Source organism: Papio anubis, chromosome 10, assembly GCF_008728515.1.
Source record: "Papio anubis isolate 15944 chromosome 10, Panubis1.0, whole genome shotgun sequence".
Classification (NCBI taxonomy): Eukaryota; Metazoa; Chordata; class Mammalia; order Primates; family Cercopithecidae; genus Papio; species Papio anubis.
Window position 1 is genome coordinate 24,723,358 of NC_044985.1, and position 24,555 is coordinate 24,747,912.

Genomic DNA, 24,555 nt, shown 5'->3' on the forward strand with positions numbered 1-24,555 from the left:
CCTAAAAATTAATAATTGTATTTTACTGATAAAATATAGATTAGATTACTTCATAAATGTGAATTATATATTTTCAACTTAAAGAAAAACCTACATTGTGTTAAATGGTGATTAAACTCAACATTTGCGAGATCCTGTGATTTAGACACATGATCTCCAGTTTGAAAAAGCAAGTACAGAGAGGTTAAATAACTTGCCAATAATGTCCAATAACACATTAATAGCTAAGACTCATGAATCTGAAATAAAACTATGCCAATGATGAAGGGTACATCATGCAATTAATAAATCATATGTTTAGGATTTGAACCCAGGCCTTGCCATTAACTCTAAGCTTGGCTCCCTCATGCTGTAATTTTTTTAATTTAATTTTTAAAATATTCGCTATTGCTCCTTCATATTGCATACGTTTCAGCTTCGGTTTGTTTCTTCCTAATCCCATATAACAACAACATTTAAAACCAAAGCAATCTAAAATGTATTTCTAAAATATTCTGCTTAAATGTCCAATAACCAATTTGGAATTTTGTGTACATAATGAATGCTTACTCGTAAGAAAACTGGTGCTAAAACTTTTATTAATTTCCTACTTGGAGGATTAGATAACGTCAAATAGTATTTGTAACCTTTGTTTCTTTAATTTGTGAAAGATATATTTCAATTTTATAGTACTGAATGTCATGTATTTTTAAAATGTATTATTTTTTTCATGAACATCATGTTATTATTCACCAGAAAATGGGCTATTATTATTGTATTTGTGTTAATGCTGAGCCTTTGTCACCATTTTCATTTTAATTCTATCCTTGGTAATAAAATAGTCGATATGTTCCTGCATCTTTTTTCCCTAGCAGTGGAAGTATTACTTCACTGAAGCAGATAAATAGGACAGATAATGATTATTATAAGCTCAGTGATCCTTATAATGGGGAAAAGTAGAATGTTCTCCGATCACTCTCAAAATTGGAAACTGACTGAATTTCATTTAGGAAACAGCAAGTTGTTTTCGTAGGTGATATTCTCTAAATGTATTTAAAGACTAGAATATTTGCCCTGAATCCTGGGAAAATATGTTAAATTAGATCTACATAGTAAAATCCTGCTTATCTTAAGTAAAGAGGAAAAATCATATATAAATCATATTTTGAGTTAAGTAAAAAAGTCAAGGATGCCTCCCCCCACCAAAAAATGACAATGAATGTCTCATTTCTTTTCTATATATGCACAAATGTCAGGAAAGTTTGAGAGTATCATGGTTCTTCCTGTTCTATGAATTTACTAAGGGTCATGCCAATGTAGGCAAATTAGACAGTGCAGTTAGTAAATGAAAGACATTGATCCTATTTTGGGTGAGAAGGAATGATGCAATACATAGATGAAGGCCATTTTTCATGGTCCAGTCCATTTAGATTGTGCCGAACATACAATTTATAATTACTACAAAATGCCAAACAATCTGAGGGACAAAAATACAGTTGTGTAAATAATTTTACACTTGAAATAATCAAAACCATTCATATCTTATAAGTGATTGTCATCTACAGTGTTTGCTTACAGCTAGGCATTCCTCTGTTGAAGAGGAAGCTTCTAGAGAAGAGTATGTTTTTCATTATACTAGTGGCACATTGCTGGTCAGAATAATAACTTCTTGCCTTATTTAAATTTAGTTAAATTCAATATATCTATTAAATCCTTATTAAATGCAACAATGACTAATCTATATACTTTTTTTCTGTATTGTCCTCATGCTTTTTAGCTTATAAGGTGAAAGAAATCAAGAGTGGAAGAAAAAAATTAAAGTTATTGCTCACCTATGCAAGCAGTATGTATAGAAACCAGTATGTATAGCAAAGAAAGATCAATTACATAAGAAAATAGAAACTGAGAAATTGAGAGTATCTGGGAAAATAACTAGATTCAATCAGATTGTCAGAGAAAGGACACAGAAAATTTTGCAGATGAGACTTTGGTAGAAGAAATAGCATCAAGGGAGGATGAAGGTCACATACTGAAGAAAGACAAAGAATAGCCATGTGATATTGTCAACCAGAGAGGTAACTGGTTTTAGTCAAGTCTAAAAGATACTATAATACAAATTTAAAATATAAGGCTCAGTGTGTGGAACAAATGCCCTACATGCCAATGAGTTAGAAGATCTTATTCCACACTGAAAAAGAAAGAGAAGGAGAAAATGCAAGAGAGAGCTTGTCATCTAAGAATCGTGAATCTAAAATGAAAATATGCTAATGAAGGGGACATTGTTTGCATTCAAATGAGATTTCCACCAGTTATGTCACATATAATGGCGAAAAAGTATAAAAGGATGAGCTGATGTTACGCCAAATGGTCATGGTATCACAGTAGGCGAAAAAGTAAGAATTAGGATAGTAACATTTGGCAAAGATTGAGTGGAGGAAACAGAATCATGAAACCAAGATGGCGTTCACTGTTGAACCAAAAGCTGAAAAACATGAGGAGAGGTAACATATATGTGCCTGTGAACTCACTTCTCTTAAAATAGAGGAACTCAAGCAAATGGTTCACCTTTTCTCATGTACCACCCCATCTCCTCCCAATATGCTACATGGCAATAATCTAAAAATTAGGGGACTTAGTTTAAAATAAATATATAGGGGCATCTTAGTAATTAAGATGTGTTTGTGTATTAGTAATTAAGATGCCCCTAAATATTTATGTGTAAAGAAAATAAAAAGCAAAATAAAAAAAATTCTAAACTAGTTAAAATAAAGGTTAAAACCACTTCCCTCATACAGTATGCATAAAATGTCAATAACTTTTACAGAAGATTATTTTGTAGTTCAAATATTACATTATCAAGATGATAATACTTTCTGGGTGGTTAATCCATAAGTGAACAAGCACTTACCATGTGGCTGGCGACTGGGATGGTATATCTGAAGGTCAAATGGCTGTGCACTTGTTTTCTGAATCACACTGACATTCTGCCCTGTCCACTTATTGGCTTTGGACAATGTGTTGGTCCTCCAGTCTGTCCAGTAGACTTCACTCCCATATAGAGACACAGCAAAAGGATGGGAAAGGTATTCATGACCTCGGATGATTTCTATCATGTTTGTTCCATCATAGAGGGCTGAATAAATAGCATCTGACCTGCAGGAAGATAAATACATGGGTAGTTTGTCAAAACTCATTCAACTAGTCCAGAGACATAATCATATAACTCAGCTAAATGACAAAAAAAAAAAAAGGTATTTTATTAATATTTTTATGGGTCTGTATCTGATTTGGGAAAAGCAAAAAAAAAAAAAAAAAAAAACCACCTCCAATTTTAATATATGTATACATGATACTGACATGTTAGGACATTTTCCAGTGTTGTAAATATTATCTGAGGAAATAAAAAAAAAATCCAGAAAAGAGATAATTTTTTAAACCTGGCATCTGTCCACACTATCCTCTTCTCAAAGTGGTCCACAGTTAGTCCATTAGGCCAAGCCCCAGTTTTCATGTCTTTGTAGATGGTTTTTCTTGCAGCACCACTCATAGAGGCAGATTCAATGCGAGGAAAATTTGCATCCCAGTCTGTCCAGAAAAGAATTCTTAAAAAAAAAAGAAATAATGCTATTGTTTCAGTCATTCATTTCACAGATATTTATTGAGTGTCTACTATGTGCTAGGCACTGCATAGGTGTTCAGTCACAACAGAAACAGATGTATTATATACCGTTATGGAGCTTATGGTCCAGTGGAGGAGTCAGACTAAATAAGTGCATAAATATATAATGATGACTCATGAAATATTTTGAAAAAAAATTACTATGAGAGAGAATAGCAGGTGACTGACCTACTTAGAGAAGGTGATCAGAAAAAAAGCACTTTGAGGAGTGACATTTATTCTAAAACTGAAGAACGAGATGGGCAGTATAAAGAGCATGGCAAGTAGAATAAACAACATATGCTAAGGCCCTAACAGGGAAAAAAATGTGGGCTATTTGAGGAACAGAAATAAGGTCAATGCATCGGAAGTATAGTGAGTGAGGAGGAGAGGGGAGGAATAGGAAGTCAAAAAGGTAATATTATGGGTCTTGTAGGGTAAGATAATTATTTTGGATTTTATATTAAGGGAATAAGAAGTGCATGGACCTTTGGTGGCTTTTAAGCAGAGGAGAAATGTTATTCTGTATATTTAGTAAATATATACAGCCATAGTGACAGTGACAGGAGACAGACAAATTCCCAGGCAGCCACAAATGGGTCCCCTGTGAAACTCAACCTTCAAGCCAGGGCAGTCTAAAGCCTGAAAACTGGGCTACCAGTTCTGGATCGAATCCATGAACCAGAGTGAGAACTTCCATCCATATCTTATCCACTCTCTCTTAATTGGTTCTTTCTGAATGATGCCTTTAGCCTATTGAATGATTCCTTTTCCAAGCCCACCCATAAACCAATTAGCAAGCATTCCCCCATTTGAAGCCCATAAAAAACCCCTAGCTCAGCCTCAGAGAAGGCTACCCACTTTCAAGTCCCCTCTTCTCGCTGTTGAGAGCTTTTCTTTCACTCAATAAATTTTACTCTGCCTTACTCCCTCTCCAGTATCCATGTACCTTATTCCTTTTGGTCATGGAACAAGAACCTGGAGTCACTGAACTGCAGGAGTGAAAGAGCTATAATTCTCCTGCTTGCCAAGTTACATGTGGCAGGAGGAAAAGAGCTGTAACACTCCTGCCTGCTGAATTAGGGGAATAAAAAACCCACAACGATAGTGATGAGACAGTATATCTGTCTAATCAGTATGTACACAGGATATACTGTACCAAACACAGATACACTGTCTAATCAATGTGGCTATTATACAGAGAATAGTAGTAAGGCAAGAGTATGAGCATGTTAAGAGTTATATAAAAGACCAGAAAAGATGATAGTGGTCTAGAATATGGTGGTGGCAATAAAGGAGAGAAGTGAGTTGATTCAAGATATAATTTGAAGGTAGAATTGTCAGGACTAGCTGATAGACTGGGTGTAAGAAATGAGGTAAGGAACAGAATCTCAGGTGACCGTCCGTTTCTTGTTTCAGTAATCTCAGATTGAGGGAAGGATATGGTGTATAGGGATTCCATTAAGTGAAAGGGAAAAATGGAAGAGGAACAAATTTCAAGAGCTTAGAATTGAGTGTTGATGGGTGTAGACAGTGTTGGGGCTCAGAGAATAATATGCCAAAGTATGGTGCTTTGGCATGCTGAGCACTTTTTTGAATTAAAGGAAATTTAAAGTTCATGGAAGCTGCCTTTCAAGAATGTTCTAACCTTCTCTTCTTGCTCTCTTCCTTGCCCCAGACACAAGGGAGGGGCCCTCTGGAAGTACCCTTATTTGACTGAAGAAAACTTCTTTCAAAAGAAATGCAATTGTCTGAAAACCACTCCCTTGGAATCTCATTAAATAACCAGGAATGATTAAACAACAAAGATGAAAAAAGACTCATCATCACACCCAGGCAGACTTTTCATCTATTCTGAAGGAAGCTCTGAGATATTTTCCGAGAGGCTTTATTTGTATGCTAAGACAATGTTTGTTCACTGTGAGGTTCTGTCCTTCACCTTTCTGGAAATTATAGCCACTCACCCCTGAGGTCAGCGGAACGTTGGCCCAGGACATTGTCTATTATTTGAGCTCATTCAATTCCCCTGAAAATTATTTAGCACTCCTCAAAATACCTTACATTTCCCATTTCCCTCTCCTGTATGAAGAGGGCATATAAGCCTCAACCATCTGGCCTTCTGATTCTTTATTTTGTATGGCTCCCATGTACACTTGCACATTAATAATCCTGTATGCCTTTTCTTCTCATAATTTGTTGCCAGTTTATTTCAGGACACTTGAACCTCCAGAGAGGGAGTGAAAAATTCCCTTTTTTGATTGAAAAATCAAAAAGAGAAAGTAATGTTGCAGTACATGTTTCCATCAGGTCTGGCAATATTTTGTTGATAAATGGTAAAATTGTGAAATTGTAAAAAAATAAATTTGATCTTCATGTAATTATATGTAGCTTTGTTAATTTTTGACTCTTCTATTATTCTGTATAATCCTTGAAAATAGGAATTTAGTAAATTACCTTGTAAAATGAAACAATCTTTTAAAACAAAATTTAAAATTCAATTAACACATCTTCCTTTTAAACAAATTTTATGTGTATTTAAAGAAATGTGAAATGATGTAAACTAAGTATTCACCATGACTTCTATTTTTGAAAAGAATATAGTCTGTTATAGAAAATAGGAATTACAAATATGAAATGATTAGAGGACAGTTTAAAACATTGTATTTATAAACAGAGTAATTACATATGCTAAAAGAGTAGGACAAAAAGGGAAGACAGATGAGAGTGGAACTTCCTATGTAAGTTAAAACACTGACGTTTGGTAAGTGTTATTAGATAACTGTGTCAATATTAAATAGTGGTAATGTATATGCATTTGTGTAAAACAAACTTGGATCAAAGTTGGAATTTGTCACTTACTTCTGCATACTTAATCTCAAGCCCCATTTTTTTCATCTGAAAATCAAAACTGTTATAGTATACATTTGTTGGGAACATTAGGTGAGATAATGGATGTAAACAATTTAGCACACAGAATGATTAGTACAGAGAAAAGATTTTTGTACATGCATGCTCACACATATATTGATAGAGAATAAATATTTTTTAAAGGAAAACTTTCACAGTCTTGCTAACTGTTAAGGAAACAGAGAAGGGGAGAGAAGGAAGGAGAGAGAGAAAATACTAATATCTATATTTAAATGCTACAACAGTGCCTAAGTGAAAGTAGATTAGTTTTATGAAGCAAACGTGAATCAAAGTCATGAGAATATGATTCAGGGCAAGAGATCATAGGATTTGATTAATCTCATAGAATTTATTTCAAACAATGGGTTTCTATTAGTTACTTTTAAAAGAATTTTAGTTTCATGGAGATGTGAAAGGAAAATAAATTTTGGAGATTTTTGATTTTGACTACTATAAGGGCTTTATTTACATAACAAGGTCAACATTTTGCTAGCCAGGCCAAACTGAAGTGAAAGGACACAAAGATAGATGTGTACCCGCCCCCCCGCTACACCTTTGTTCTGCTCTCTAATCTTTGCACATACCAGAGAGATTTCGTAAGTTCTGTGAGCACCTGTTTTTCTGCACGTACCAGAGATTTTGTTTTGCACATACCAGAGATTTTGTAAGTTCTGAGGCAAGGTCACAAGACGTGTTTAAGTAAGATAAACTCTTGCTGCCATAAACCTGCTCTCCCGCCTCAAAGGTTGAACCGAAATATCAGAAATGGCGGGAACCAATCATAGTTAGCCAAATCGCCTTGTTCAAACACTAGCCAATCATATATCTGATTTGTATAATAACTCTATGCCCACTTTTCTTAGACTATATAACACTGCTCGGAGCTCAGTGGGGGAGCTCTCCTGCGCGTCTCGTTTCGTGAGCGAGGGAGAGTTCCAGGTTCGAACCTGTAATAAAGATCCTTGCTGCTTAGCTTTGACTCTGGACTCTGGTGGTCTTCTTCAGGGAATAAACGGTCTGGGCATAACAGAAGGAGCAATGGCTGTCACCCCATGCTGCAGTTTGATAGCTAAGGTTCTGCCTTCTTTTTTTTTTTTTTCCCCCACCATGATAGCCTGGGTTTGGTTCCTATATAAAGCCTTTTCTTGTTTGATACTTGGTAATTCTGAAATAGTAGCAATTTATCCTAGCTGAAATATGGTAATGACATTTTAAAATATTTTTTTTAAGGAGGTCAATGGTTAGAATTCAGCTTAATTAAAAGCTAACATCCAAGATGTGTGTGTGTTTGTATGTGTGTGTTCGTATTTAAAAGTCCTTCATGTTTTTGTTTTTTTCTCTCTTAGGACCTTGTCTTTTTTTTTTTTTTTTTGAGCAAAAGTTTTTTTCTTCTCAGTTGACTGAATTCTATTTTCTTTATTTACTCCTGCTGTGTTTCCCTTCTCTTTCACCCTCTGCTGCATGAGGGACCTAAAATAGTTTATAATAGCCTGGGGTTCCTTAAAGAAAACAGATAAGGTACCAGGCTCCCTTTTGGGGAAAACCCTCTGTTTTTCCTTAATGAATCTCAAGAGTATGAACAGACAAGTTCATCTCAGCTCTTAAGCTGCTTCCTTTTGTATTGTGTCATCTGATTTTTTTCTTTTTTTTTTTTTTTTTTTTTTTTCTAAAGTAGCTATTGCAACAGAGGCTACTCTTGGTTTTGTAAGGAATAGTATCGTTTAGACACTTAGAAATGTCATTTATTTATTTATTTATTTATTAATGAACTGTAAGTGCATTACATGGTTTAATCTCTTAATAATTTTCTTTTTGGAGACCCAGGATTCAGTGTGGGCTCTACCCAGAGCTCAGAGATCCAGTTAAAGATACACAGTCTCTATCTAAATAAAATTGGTCTCCTTATACAATCCTATGATAGATTTCCTTAACTTTATGTTTGATTTGGTATCCATCTTTAGTCTCCCTCTAGCACCACCAGACTTTTTGTCTCTATACCTTATGATGTAAATTTTGCTATTTCATTTTCACCTTAGTTGTTTCCTTTAATATGAAAAATTAAGGCTATTTAGCTGACAACTGCCTAGGGTTGTGAAACAAGTTATCAGAAATCTGAAAGTCCAAGACAGGAAGGAAAAAAAAAAAAAAAAAAAAGGTCTTTATGAATCTATAAGATGTATTTCTCTCAGCAGGCATAATATGTTTATGTATTTATGTTCATATACACAATGTTTCACTACTAAAAATATATACAAGAGCTCTAATTAATTGGTTTAAGAAAATAAAAGCACTTGAATCAAGTACTTTATCAGGAATAAAATACTAGTCAAATGCTTTTTCAAGTTTACATAACAAGTAAAATCTTTAATAAATAAGCTAGCTTTAAAATTTTTGGTAAAGTAGTTAAGACTTTAGAAATGTCTTAAGAATTGCCAGAATACATTTTTGTTTGCATGTATTAATCAAGCACTTTCTTACTTATCCTTGCCAAATATTATAAGGTGTCAAAATTTGGCATAAGGGATACAAAACTATAAACCTAGCACAAGACAGAATAATCTTTGCTTGCATGATCTTTAATAAATAAGACATTGATATTGTTTTAATAAAAACAGCTATATCTTAAATTTAGTAAGATTACCATAACTTCTAATCTTGTGGCTTTAGGCGGTCTAGTCCACAGGTAGTAAGGTTTGTTTTGGGAAGGGACTGTAATTATCTTTGTTTCAAAGCTAAACTATAAACTATAAACTAAGTAATACAAATACAAAGTTAGTTTGGCCTACACCCAGAAATGAACAAGGATGGCTTGAAGGTTAGAAGCAAGATGGAGTCAGTTAGTTCAGATCTCTTTCACTGTCTCAGTTATAATTTTGCAATGGTAGTTCCGTAATTTTAAATGATATCACAGTTTTTATAAATAATGTAGGTAAATGATTAAAATAATTAGGTAAATGTAATGGGATAAACACTTGTAAACAAACTCATAATTTAGAATCTAAAGTTATATTAAATTAAATAATATGTATTTTATTATTTAGGTATTTTTCAATAAAAGTATATTTGTAGGAAAACATTCTTTCAAAAAAAAAGTATGTCCTTTTTAAAAAGGTGAAACATTTTTGTGTAATTCAAAGCTTATTTAAAAGTTATGTATAAAACAAGGTAAAAGGAATGGGGAAATAAGAGGAATGTAAAGAAAGTTATAAAAATAAAGAGCTTTTTTTCTGGTAAGAAAGCTTAAAGAGAAATAATTTTTATATGAGAAAGAGTCTTATATGGTAGATTTAGTCCTAGAACAAAATGACTGATTGTTTAAGAAACAGAGATGTTCAGAACAAATCAGAAAGTCAAGCATGATATGAATGATCTGTATAAGTCACAAGAAAGATTAATTAAAAAAAAAAAAAACAACTTTTATATGATCAAGCTGTCTATAATTAAAGGGAAATTATAAGGGCCTTTCTACAGATTGGGGCTTGATATTAAAAACACACAATAAATTGTTAGAACAAAGACATTTTCTTAAGAGATTGATTTATTCTTAGTAAATTATAACAGATTTTTTTTTTAACATAAAGTTCAAATTTATGGCTTCTCACCATTTTTGATTTTCTCTCCCCTTTTAAAGGGAACAAGATAGTAAAGTTGCTCTTCAGCTCATTTTCAGCTCATACAAGTTTTTTTCCTCAACTTTTGTTTGTCATGGCCTGATGCCAACAATGTTTTCTTAAAGGTCTAAAGGAAATGTTTTCTTTCAACATAATATTCTTTGCAGTGCAGAAAGTCTTTTCTTTTGCTTTTGGTAACTGGTCTAACAGATTTTATGGTTTATCAAAACAACTCCTATGTTATTATTATTAAGTTTTGGTTTGCAGTGAGCTGAGATAGTGCCATTGCTCTCCAGCCTGCATGACAAAAGCAAAATTCTGTCTCAATAGAAAAAAGGAAAAAAAAAAAAAAAAAAAAAAAAAAAAAGGACACCAAGTCCTGTTAAATCTTAAATGTTGATAGGAATTAAAGCCTCATCTTTAGTCCTGGTAGAAGATGACAATAAAAATAAATCACATTCCTGAGACCCAGGACCAGAAATTAAAGTTATTCAATTCCTCAAAGCCCAGGAACTATCACAGAAGAGGTGGGCATGTGAGATTGTAAGGGCAGATTTTGAGAGAGAAAGTAAGTCCAGTTTCTCTATAAATTAATCATTAAAGTCAAAGGCATACTAATACAAGACTAGTATATGGGTCCCTGTATCAGATTAACACCGTTTTCTTTTTTTTTTTTTTTTTTTTTTGAGACGGAGTCTGGCTCTGTCGCCCAGGCTGGAGTGCAGTGGCCGGATCTCAGCTCACTGCAAGCTCCGCCTCCCGGGTTCACGCCATTCTCCTGCCTCAGCCTCCCGAGTAGCTGGGACTAGAAACACCGTTTTCTTGAAGCATTAGCTGACTACTTAATAAAGATTATAAAAGGCTTATGGAAGTTATATCTTTTGGTCAAGATTAAAATTTTATAGATTACTTATCATATTTTGAAAAACAAATTTAATTGGCTTCCTGCTTTTATTTGGGCTTATTGTTTTTAAAATTAAGTCTCCTCTCTCAAATAATGAAGGTTTTCACCTCTTTTTTGAAATCCTTGAGTTATCAGTTTGGTCAAATGAATGATTTATTTTACAAAGACATGCAGTATCAAGTGTTTTAATATTTGCTTTGGTATTTGACACTTTTAAAAATCAAATTAGAAATTATGTCTTTTCTGACCTAATTAATCCTTTAAGGTGTTAGTTTCGCTAAAGTCAAAAAGTGACATAATTCAGCTTATTTGGTATAAAAATTATACAGGAAGCATTGTCAGTTGTGAAACGGTGTTTGGTTTTCTTTGGGCCGTATTTGTGTATGCTGTTGGTATGTGTTCAAAAATTATGGGAAACTCTTATAATTCTAATATGAATTTGTGTACACTATCAGTAGTAATTATAATTGTCATATTAAATTATTGTGTGCCACAGAGGTAACAAATTTCCTTGTCAATGGCACCTTTGACTATGACTGCCCTAAAATTTTTGTCTTCCACAGATAATTGTTGTCTTGTTTGGGTTCTCTTTAGAAGGTGGTTTTACAATCAACTATAAAACTCTAACAGATGCTCTTGAGTCCAGTTTTCTGATAACTTTGGAGGTTGTGACATCAGAATAGAGGAAACATTTTCAGAACTCACAGAGAGCTGAAATGTTTATGACTATCAAGCAGAACAGAAATTAACTGCATGGACTGAATTAATAGAAGAATGAAGTATTCTTTTTGACTTTTTGCTTGAAATGTTGCTGATCCTTTGTTTTGCTTTTCAGAGTCAGGAAAACTTTTCTCTGAGCTATTGACAACTTTTAACAACTTAGTATATACTCCTATGAACACCATTTGGAGCATGTTTGTTTCTCTCTACCTGATTTCTACAGAATTTTGAAACTATTTGTGAGTATGTTAGCTTATGGCAATATAATTATCTGCATAAGTGCAATAAAAATTTGTTTCCATTTGTAACAGGACACAATTGGAGAAACTGGTTATTTTACCAAAGCTATGACTGGAGTGGTGTGCTTTCCTCTAAGGAATCAAACTTGACTTATGGAGTCAATAAAAGCTTCTTGCAAAAACTGGCTTTGTACCTCATCTACATCATCCCTGTACAGGATTCCTGATCTGTGGTAAGTAAAGAATGTCATTTTTATGACAGGCCCAGAAGCTTCAAGTTTATCTTGGAACCCCAAGAGGAGAGGAATTCACCCAACTCATAGGTATTTGATGGTACAAATCCATGATTGAGCTCAACTTTAAAACAGTCTTATCTGAGATTCCTTCTATGGAACAAAATTCCATCAAAGCCAATTTAAAAGCCTATGTGAAAAAAATAATTTTTCTTGCTGCACTGTATACAAATAATCAGGCCGAGTATAATAAAGCAAATAAGTCCTACCAAGATTTGTCTTTGGTGAAAATGGAAAACTGGACAGAGAAAAATTAGGTTTCAAAAACTGTAGTACACCTGTTGTTATATTCTAATCTTGCCTAATGTTTTTCTTTTTTTATTATTTTCTATAGTTTGAACCAAATTCTATTTTTTCTTGGCTACAAGCCTGCAAAATAATGTTTTTAATTTTTTTTCCATTTTTCTTCTTTTTTCTCCATTTTTTCTAATTTGGAGTCATCAAAAACTAAGCTTTGCTTTTGTAAAGCCCTCTAAACTGAAGGCAGACAACTTAAACTTCAGAAGAAAATAACAGCAACCTATTTAAAGCCACATACATAAACGACTTTCATACCTGCCTACTGATGCATGGACTTCAGAGTAATGTGGCCTGTACTGATTCTCCAGGATTATTCTTTTGTTTGTTGTTGTTTTTCTCCCTTCTTCCTCCTATTTTCTTGTCACAGGACATAAGACTTCACAACCTGCTAAAAAGGAGCTTTCCTAATAACTCAAGACTTATCCATCTAGGAATAAACCATTCTAGCCATGAGAGATCAGATGAAACCTGAAAAAAGAGACTCATTTTCTTCTAAAATGCTTTCTCTGAAAGATTTTAAAAAGAAAAGGGGGAAAATGTGAAAGAAAAATAAATCTTGGGGCCCCCAAATCACTAAGCTAAAGGGAAAAGTTAAACTGGGAACTGCTTAGGGACAACCTGACTCCCATCGATTCAAAGTCACTCCTCCGTTCATGGGGATAAATGCATTTGCCTTCTTTACAGAGGCTAACCAGAAACTTAGAAACAGGCAACCATTTGTCTCTTATCTACCTTGACCTGGAACTCCCCCTACCCTGCCCCCGCTTCAAATCTTCCCACAGTTGCTTCGAGTTGTCCCACCTTTACAGACTGAACCAATGTTCATCTTACATATGTAGATTGATGTCTCATGTCTCCCTAAAATGTATAAAATCAAACTGTGCTCTGATCACCTTTGGCATATGTCATCAGGAGCTCCTGAAAGCTGTGTCATGGGCACATGTCCTGAGCCTTGGCAAAATAAACTTTCTAGATTAACTGAGACCTGTCTCAGTTCTATGGGGTCCACAGACAGCTTTAGTTCTATGTATATGGCTTTAATTTTAGTTTCAATTCTTTCACAGCTATGGCTGTGGAAGCATATTCAGAAAAACAATATCCAAATTGTTTATTGTTTGATAATGAAATATGTGAATAAGACCATTGGGAAAGAATAAAAATGAACATTCATATACCAGAGGACAATGTACTGATAATTGTTTAAGCTAGGTAATGGGTACAAGAGGGTTTATTATACAATCCCAACTAGTTTGTGTACTTTAATATTTCTATAATAAAAGCTTAAAAGTGTAAATAACTCAAATAAATAGGTAACAATTTTAAAAAATGTACCAGAGGACATTTATAAAATTTCAGTGTTGGGGACTATTTTCCAAAAAAATTATGTTTAAAGATAAGATTGTTTTGTATAAAAATATTAATTATCTGAAAATATTAGCATGAAATTATTTATAAGCAAAATTAATCACAAAATAATATAATATGTTGCCAGTCAGATAGAAAAATGCAACAAAGGTTAATATAAAGCTGATAGGCTATTTAAATAGTTAAATGTCTTTCTTAAAAATAATGATATGAAATAAATTAAATCTCACTTCAGTTTAATTTTGAGTGCACAGATCTTTCATAGACAACAGGTTGTTATTTACCAGCTGCTTTTAAACTTAGCATTAAAAACAAAAAGATTTAAATAGAAAGAACACAAAGATAGCATCAATCTAGTCTGTAGTGTTATCTCCACAAACAAGGGCCAGAAGAGAAATTTGCAAGCTTAAAAAAATAAGAGGCCGGGTACGGTGGCTCATGCTTGTAATTCCAGCATTTTGAGAAGCTGAGGCAGATGGATCATGTGAGGTCAGGAGTTGGAGACTAGCCTGGCCAACATGGTGAAACCCTGGCTATACTAAAAATAGAAAAGTTAGCTGGGCATAGTGCCACACGTTTGTAATCCCAACTACACAATCACTTGAACCCGGGAGGCGGAGTTTGCAGTGAGTTGAGATCATGCCACTGTACTGCAGCCTGGGCGACAGAGCAAAACTCTGTTTCAAGAAAAAAAAAAAGAAAGAAAAGAAAAAATAATCTCTGAAAACAAACTATGAATTTGGAAGTTATAGGCAGTCTCTGAGTATTTGTGGATAAGCCACCTATAGATGTAGATAAAGCTGTACTTCCCACTCTGCAATGATAACACAAAGATTTCTGATGCATCATCTTTTGCCTGTATAACAATTGGGAAATTGGTGTCTACCTTGTAACTTTCTATCCAGTTAAACTTTGAATAGTTGCGGCGAGTCCAACTATCTATCAGTGACCCTGCAATTCTGCATTCTCTATATTTATATTTACTAGAAATAGGCACTGTGAACTCTGAAACATTTTTCTAGTGGGAGAAAAATATGGCTTGGGACATTTTGATTCACTAAAATAAGTGATTGTGTCATTTCTTCACTAAACCTAGCAGTGTTAGTATACTTCCTCTATAGTGGTCACTGTGAGACTAAAATTTCGTCAGTTTAAGTGAGAAACTCCAACACTTTTTATAAATAACATGTTATAGAATTAGTCACCATAAAAGTGTTCTTAACCTTGCCATAACACAGTTCACAACAATCTTAAGAGCTGATTTCAATGATCATCCTTTCATAAAATTCTAGGTACTCTTTCATATACTTGATAATGTGCTACTTTAACAGAATCATTTTTTTCCCTATTACTTTCTCTTTGGATGGTTAAAATGCATTAGCATTTCAATGATTGCATTATATCCTCAAGTATACAAAGACTTAATCTCTCTCCTTATAGGATGTATGGAAATGTTCAGCCACAATAACTTTTAAAAAAACAAACTGCAGTCTACAGTTGCTGCAGTTCCTCCATTCATGCATTAGTAAGTGTCTGGATTAAACTGGTTCAAAAGACCATGAACAACTTGTACCATTATAGACATAAAAAGGCCATTACCATCTATCAGATCAAGCAGCAGAAGGTAAAAATAAACGATCCCGGTTAAAATAAATAAATAAATAAACAAATAAACAACAACCAAAAAAACCAGATTACTTATCTATAATATTTAGTTCTTTAAAAATCAACAAAACCTCTATTAGTTCCATTTAAGAATATTCCTAGATAAGATTAAAATATTATTTGGATGTCTCACTAATCTTCACAATTACTATTTCTTCTTTCACCAATGCAACTTTTATGGCAGTTAAAAACTTAGTTTAACTAAATTCAGTTTTAGTTAAAAGCTGAAGTTTTAGTTCAGTTATTATGACAAAGGAAAACTAAATACTAGCTTTAGCAATAGAGCAGGAAGATGCCATGTGGTAGCGTAAAGACAAAGGCAATGAAAGTTTAAGAACTGAAGTGAGTACCTTGTAGATTCTGTACACCCTGGTGCTTGTTACCCTCCAATAATAAGCTTAATGTTTAAAACGGGATTCATGGTCTCTTTCAGGTCACCTTACCAATAAGTGCATCACCTTAAAATGGAATGAAAGAAAAATAGCTCCTCCCTAAGACTCTTAATTTACCATCTTGGAATAGTTTGTCACTTGGGAGATCAGGTCAAAATCCAGAATACTGAAGGAATATGGCATGATGACAGATATGTTTTATAACCCAAAGTGAATGTTTGTGGATTTTATGCCGGGGAAGCAAAGTAGTCAATTAAAAACACTTCATATTGGCATCTGTAAAAAAAGATCACAAAGACCTTGATTGCTGTAGAAACCTTACATGAAGTAAATGTGTTTTGTGGGGCTACTGTTAGGGCCTGTTTTTTTCTCAGCTGTGTTAAGGGAGAAAGTGGCTAGTTGCGAACCTTTTTTTTTTTTCATTTGTTATTGTAAACAAAGTTCATAGTTTTACCCATTCGCTGTCTTTACTGTATACTTCACATTTTAAATACATCCTTGAGTTCATGTAAGTTGCATATAAACAAATTCCATTTATATGCATACATTCATTTGTTTAACATTTACTTAGCACAAGTATATATTCAAAGAGGCTTAGAAGGATTTTACAGACTGAAAACAAATTCCCTTGCCATCAAAAAGCTTAAGATTTAGTAGAAAATAGAACAGTATTTATATAAATCATATTTCTCAATAATTAGTGAATTTTATCTAAAATCAAAAATTTCAAAAGAAGTTTAAATTACTCTGAAGTTCATATCAATGCGGAGTCTCTGTTTCCCTATGTATTTGATTAATAGTTTGAGAAATTAGGGAAAATCTTATTTTTATATTGTACATGGTACTAAGACAGTAAGCTGAGTTTAAATAAAACGATATTTCAATGTTGCTTTTCTTGTGCTTGGCTTGGCTTTGCTGTAAGTGCGTATGTGTGTGTGTGCGCGCGTGTGTGTGCACGCACGCGCTTTTTGTTGCTATGTTCTAAGCCTACCTTGTGAAATGTCCAATATTAAACTAACCTCAGAACTTTTTACCAAAATAGCTAATAAACTTGAAAATATTTTAATATTCACATTACATTTTTAATCTAAAAATTTACATTTTAAAATGTGCTTTGTGATGTTTATATAAACTTTATATCTTAATCATATCAACCTCTGTAAAATAACTTTTAACAATAAAAAGCCTATCGAATCATGACACAAAAATCTGTCAACGTTCCAGTTAACACTTAGAGTTTAATGAATTAGTACTGTTGTCCAAACTCTGGTCATTTATTGTAGAAACGATTGTATAAGCATTTTTATCCTATTTTAAAAAATTATTATTTTATTACCAATGTAATTATCTTAATTAGTCTCACTGTTTCATAGCAGCAGTCACTGATGGAAGGCATCAACTCCCCCAGAAGCATTTTTGAGTTTCCCCTATTTTCAGGCTAGCTTTCTGTTTAACTTTCAACTCTTTGAGGATATTTCATACTGAAATCGTACTTGGTATTTTCACTTAAATAGTATTTATAGGTTGTATGTCCTTGGTGTTTTTATTTTCTTTACTCTCAGGTTGGATATTTTCAAAACTGAGATAAATAAGTTGATCCTAGCATTGTTAATATAATATCAGTGGAAAATGAGGTATCAACTGCAAAATCTATCTGGTTTGGTGAGGCCATTTTTAAACTTTCATACACCTGTTTTTGTGTGTTCTGTGTCATTTATAATTTTGGAATAATTCATATTTTTCTTCTCATGTTGGTATACATGCTATGATTACAATCTTTTTCCAAAATACTACTTTTCTTTTATTCAGAAAGTTTCTCATGCTGACACAACTTAGGTCTGATAGGTAAAACCCTTATATCAGTAGTTGGCACTGGAGATAAGGCTCTGGCTGATAATGAGCTTGCAACTTTGTGGGAAGTATACGGTCAGTATCGGCAATCTATTGTACCTCAGGAATAAAATATTGAAAAATAAAGACATGTCTTATTAAACATAGCAGGCTTTCTCCTGATAAACTGTTATTATAGGAAGTAATGAGTGAAATAGGTCAAATGTAGACTACATAAACTACAGAATACACTTCCAGGCTAAGAGAAACAGCTACCGCTCAGCTCATTGTTACCAGATCTCCCTATTTTACGAAAAAAGGCAGAAATCCAGGATCTTATGTAAAATCTCTCAATATTTTAAATTTTGACAACTAATTCAAGGAAATTTAAAACACTGTGGAAAATAAAGCAAACACAGAAATGAGCGTGGTCAATTTGGAATCCCTGCTCTAGAGAAGTGGTTTCTGCCCCTTTCATTTCTGGGTCAAAATTGACAAAAAGAGACGTAAACATACTTCCCAATCTATTGACTTCTGAGTCTTAGGCATAGACAAGAGCAAAAGTCAGAGAGTGTGGCCAGGAGGCCGACTTAGACATAGACTGGCTTTTCTCTCTTGTTTATCTCATTGAACTCCCTCTTGGCTCACTCCTTGTTCATTGGAGCTCCTCTCTCATTGAAGCACTCATTGGCTTTCCCCGGACTCGACATTACTTAAAGGTACAAGCCTCCCAACGAATTCTTTTCTGCTAACCTTTAGACTCGACAATGGCCTTTGATTTACAAAAAAATTACAAAGGTCATAGTCGACAGGAATAACAAAGCATTCTCACATATCAGTTGCATATTATCTCCTATGTATATAATCTCCTTAAAAACAACTGAAGGAGGAAGATGTTATGATCCCCAATTCATAGAATAGAAACCTGAAATCTAAGGAAAAAGAATACACTTGATACCCCCAGAGTATAAGTGACTGGGCAGGAATGGGAACCCACATCTTCTGGATGGAAATCCAGTGCCTCTCTTCTGCTCCTTCACAAAGGAACACACAAGGGAAGAGAGGCAGTAACCTGAGTTACTCAACATTGAACCTTGTTTTCCAGAATCATATGCTTTGTCTTTCAAATCTCCCAGTAGTCAATATCTCACCACTGGACTCCTTCGAGCTTATTTAAATTTTCTTTTAAACTGACTCCAAGAACATAAAAAATAAATAAAGGGTGAGATGGTTAACATCTGTGACTATTTAGAACAAAGACTGGCCCTGTAGTTTGCAACCATTAGAAACAATTACAGCATCTCTTTGGCAGGGCGAAGATAAATTCATTAAATTACTGCTTTGAAAAAGAGTTGCAATAGCTTCCAATAGGGCCTAATGCCCACATTTAGAAAAAAAAAAAAAAAAATACATTTTGAGCCTCTAAAAGTACCTATGTAAGCAATTCTATAACCAAACTTGTGGCAATAAACTTAAACTAGTTGCTGTATATACAACTCACACACCCACCCCCACCCCACCCCACACACATACGTTAGCACAAAATAACCACTTTGACACTTTGACTCATAATTGATGAGATAATTGAATTCAATATTAAATTGAAAGCCTGTTTTTTATGCCAAACTCAATCTATAAAAGGCAAACTTCTTTACCCATATCTTGGGTCCAAAGCAATGGCCCTGGGGTGTTCCATGGCTCCTGCTATTAGTGTAGTTCTTAGGGAGCCATCTAGTTTAGCCACCTCGATTTGGTCCAGATTGCTGTCTATCCAGTATATGTTTCCTGCTATCCAGTCGACTGTCAGGCCTTCTGGAGTAGCCAGGCCATGCTCCACAACCACTTCAATGGCACTGACACCTACAAAAGAAGGAAAACCAGTATGTGCACCCATTCAAGGATTGCATTAAGTACAAAGGAAAAGGCCTACCTGCAACCAGCAGTACAAATTATTTCAATGTGATTTCCACTTTGAGAGATTGCAAAAGTGCTACTTAGCACAGGCAACACCAAGTAGTCTCCAATTTAGCATTACCTATCACTCTTACCAGAAATCTTTAATCTAGTAAATCCTTTTAGTATCAGTGGAATCAAGTTTTTAAACAGCTCTGAGGTTAATAACAACACTGAGGTGGCAAAAAAAAAAAAAAAAAAGTTACTTCTTGTTTCTGACTTTTGTATTCACAGCAAGGGATTTTGGAAACAATCAGTGCAACTTAACTCAAATGTTGATCTTCAAGAGTAGAATAAAATCAAAAGAAAAAGCCCACCAGAGCTCATATGCATTCTGGCTAATCAGCACTCACTCTTTTTCTCTTTGTGGAAGCATAACAGGTAACAGCTACTACTATATTAAACTTTAACAAAGATAAGCCCCAGATGACCCTCTTCCTCACCTGGGACCCTAAGATTTGTACGATATAACAAAAATGTAAATAAGAGAAAAGGTATGAATAAAAATAAGTGATTTGGTGATGGCTACCAATATTCTTATTTATCTATTATTTAATTTATTTCACAATTTTTTTTAAAAAACCTTTCTTTTATTTATTTTATTTTATTTATTTTATTATTATTATTTTTTTTGAAACAGGGTCTCACTTCTGTTGCCCAGGCTGGAATGCAATGGTGTGATCACGGCTCATTGCAGCCTCAACTTCCAGGGCTCAGATGATTCTCCTACTTCAGCCTCCTGAGTAGCAAGGACTACAGGTGCACAAAACCATACCCAGCTTTCTTTGTATTTTTAGCAGAGATGGGATTTTGCCATGTTGTCCAGGCTGGTCTCGAACTCATGGGCTTAAGCATCTGTCTGCCTCAGCTTCCCAAAGTGCTGGAGTTACAGGCATGAACCACTGTGCTGGTCAGCCAAAACTTTCCTTTTTAAACACCTTTTGTAATATGATAAATCATTGTAGTTTGTAACGTTGCTACCACATCAGTGCTTTTTGTTAGACATATTAACAATAGTTTTATGAAATCGCTAACCAATTAATCCTATGAATCTAAATCCACCGTTTTAAATCAGTATATGGCATAGGATATAAGTTTACATATCATAATTATATTATGCGCTTAAATATGACCATTTTTCAAAATTGCAAAGGTGATTTAGAATGGAATTAACAATTTGAAAGAGATACCTTGTTCTTGGAATGGTATATGGAGGCAACATTTCAAGAGAAATATATATTTATGTCAAAGACTTCCTTTTTTTTTTTTTTTTTCTTTTTTTGTTTGAGATGGAGTGTCACTCTGTTGCCCAGGTTAGAGTGCAATGGCACAATCTCAGCTCACTGCAACCTCCGACTCCCAAATTCAAGCAATTCTCCTGCTTCAGCCTCCTGAGTAACTGGGATTACAGGCATGCACCACCGCGCCTGGCTAATTTTTATATTTTTAGTAGAAATGGGATTTCATCATATTGGCCAGGCTGGTGTGGAGCTCCTGATCTCACGTGATCCACCTGCCTCAGCCTCCCGAAGTGCTGGGATTATAGGCGTGAGCCACTGCACCTGGCTATTTATATCAAAGACTTTCTACTTAAGAAAGGATTAGTTTAGCCAAAAGAGATAAGTCAAATTATGGCAAAAATATTTAGCTCATATTAGTCATCTTTGTAATATATTTTTTCTTTTTTTTTGAATTATCTTGAAAGATGGTAGCAAAATTTAAAAAAAAAAAAAAGTTATTCTAACTCCTAAAAATGTGACTAATGGTATGTAACAACCAGTCACTTTGTTTCGTTTTCTTGTAAATAAATTTCTTTGCCATCAGTCCGTGGAAAAGTCCACAGTGGCAAATTGTGTGAACAGCATGAGCATCGCCACTTCCTGCCCCCAACAGGTGCTTGCACAGATGCTCAACACCCCTGATTTTACATATATAAGGGAGGGGATAAAGGATCAAAGGTCAAAGAATAATCAAAATTTCTTCTAGTTATAATGTGCTCTTTGAATTTTCACTTAAAAAAGTAATCTAAACATTAAGGAAAATTATAATATATGTACCTCCACTTTCAGAAAGCTTTCCCCGGTATATTCTGTCTTCTACAACATCTGTCCAATAAAGTAAACTTTGATTGAAGTGAAAATCAAGTGCTATTGTGTTTCTCAATCCAGGAACAAGTAGACTATAGTCTCTTTTGTGAAGATCAATCCTTCTGATCTCATGACGAATAGAAAAGATGATGAATGCTTCAAAAGGATCTGAAATTAAATTTATGTTTAATAGGCTTATGAAAATGTAAACTCTGGTAATAAAATGCTTGAGATCAAAATATATTATTTAAAAGTATAATTTATTACATAATTCTCCATCTTAAAACAGCAATTTCTTTTAATCCGATATTTAATGGAAACTTGCAAAACTTAGGTTTATATGTATTCATTAGAATAGTTATTAGGGAGATTTTATTGCTTGAATTTACATATACCTGACACTGATTAAAGAATAGAAGAATTATTGTCACACAAAAACAAAATAGGGGGTTTTCTGTTTTTTTGTTTTGTTTTGTTTTGTTTTTTTAGAATTTCACCTGACAAAGCTCAGAAAAATCACCATAGGAATTTCTAAGATGTGGCTAAAACTAACTTTGCTATTCTCTTAGCTAACTACCCTATATTTACAGATCCATAGAGAAGAAATATCCAACAACAACAGAAAAAGATTTCTGTGAAGAAGTTGCTGGACTTATAGTTAGGGAGCGCTTCCATTAAGAGAGAAGATGGCGGCTTTCTGCAGAGTCCAAAAATATCATAACTATATCATTCCTTACTGGTTTCTTTTAGCCTGAAACAGGCCTGAGTAGGGAGAAAGGAAAGAAGCTTTGAAAACGGATATGAGATTAAAGTTTCTTTTAGTATTATTGTGTCTAAAAGAATGTTTCAGTATCTGAAAGTTACTAAAATTATGTTATTTCAAAAATGTATCAAACCCTAAACTAATTACTGTGAGACATACTGATGTATATTGTTGTGATCACTTAGATATTGCAGTTATTTATTGCACAGTATTGTTTCTTCTGTATGACATTATTGTGACTAGAGCTAACTGAAAAAATGTGTATCAAAAACATGTACAGAATAGTTCCAGATAGCTCCCAATAAAACAAATACTGTTAAAATTTAATACCCTGGATTTAGCATTTTTAAAATAAAGAAAATGTTTGTGTTGGATGCACAGTTGTTTAAAAGAAAAAATATCTAATTTTGGATTAGCTCTTATGTTAGGTCTTTGATACAATTTGAATTAATTTTTGTATATGGTATAAGATAGGTTCAGATATCATTCAATTGCATGTGAAAATCTAGTTCTCCCAGCACTATTTCTTGGAAAGACAATTTTTCCTCCACTTATGTTCAGATTTATCTCACACCATAGACAAAAACTAACTCAAACTGTATTACACACTTAAATGTGAGAACTAAAACTACACTACTATTAGAAGAACACACAGGCATATATCTTAGCGACCTTCAATTAGGCAATGGTTTCTTAGCTATGAAACTAAGACTTAATCACCGACTAAGATGATTATAATAAGAAAGCTGGATGACACAGCTGATGGCAAGGCTGTAGAGAAATTAGAACCCTCATACACTGCCAGTTGGCTATTAAGAAAAAATGCAGTCACTTTGGAAAACAGTTTGGCTCTTCCTTAAAACGTTAAATATTGAGTTACCATATGACCCAGCAAAAATTCCAATTCTAATTGTACACCAAATATAATTAAAAATGCATGTTCACAAAAAAACTGGTGCATATTCATAGCAGCATTATTCATAACCAAAAATGGAAATAATTCATATGCCCATCAACTGATGAATAAAAAAATGTCTATCCACATGATAGATATATTATTCATCAATACAAAGAAAATAATTACTGGTGTATGCTAAAACAAATGAAAACATTATGCCAAGTGAAAGAAGCTAGTCATAAAACACATATTACATGATTACATTTATATGAAATGTCCAGAATAGGCAAATCTTTAGGGGTAGAAAATAGATAGATCAGTGGTTTCTAGGGCTGAGGGGAGGTATTAATGGGAAATGATTGCTAATGGGCATGGGGTTTGTTTTGGGGTGACTAAAGTGTTCAAACATTAAATAGCTGTAACAGTTAAACTGAATTGTGCACTTTATAAGAGTGAATCTTATTGTATGTAAATTATATCTAAATACATTTGTTATTAAAAAATGTTGTAATGACTGTAAAAACTTGTAAAGGGCATAAAACTGTACAAATACTACTTGTAGCTCACTGTTAACCGTCCAGGTTCACATATATCATTAATTTTTAGCTCATTTAGTCATTCCTATAACCTTCCTCAGATCTGAAAAATTTTCTATCTACATTAAGAAAACAAAGAATTCCAATAATTTAGTTCTGTTTCTTTTCTGTGCATTAGAGTTAGTTGAATAAAATAGACAAATTATTATTAGAAAAATTAAATGGAATAATATTTCAACTCAAAGAATTCAGAAAATAAAAATAAATTAACTCAAATTTGAAAATAACAACAAATATAACCACAGAAATTGACACAATATGACAAAAGATATTACTAGCAAACCCAAAGCCATTTGTTTAAAAGAATAACAAAATATAGATTAGACCTATGGCAGACTTGATTATATATATATACACACACATACATACACATATTACATATACATATACATATA

At 33.7% G+C, this 24,555-nt stretch overlaps 1 protein-coding gene across 3 annotated transcripts in view; it reads right to left on the bottom strand.

The window, feature by feature from the left end:
* LRP1B (LDL receptor related protein 1B) overlaps positions 1–24,555 on the bottom strand; it is a 1,950,491-nt gene that overhangs the window by 641,680 nt on the left and 1,284,256 nt on the right. For all 3 annotated transcript variants that reach the window (XM_031651763.1, XM_031651762.1, XM_031651761.1), the window contains 4 exons: positions 21,874–22,071; positions 19,519–19,723; positions 3,417–3,581; positions 2,888–3,132 (listed from right to left, as the gene is read on the bottom strand). In XM_031651763.1, the coding sequence (XP_031507623.1) occupies positions 2,888–3,132; positions 3,417–3,581; positions 19,519–19,723; positions 21,874–22,071 (813 nt within the window). The remainder of the gene's footprint in view (positions 1–2,887; positions 3,133–3,416; positions 3,582–19,518; positions 19,724–21,873; positions 22,072–24,555) is intronic.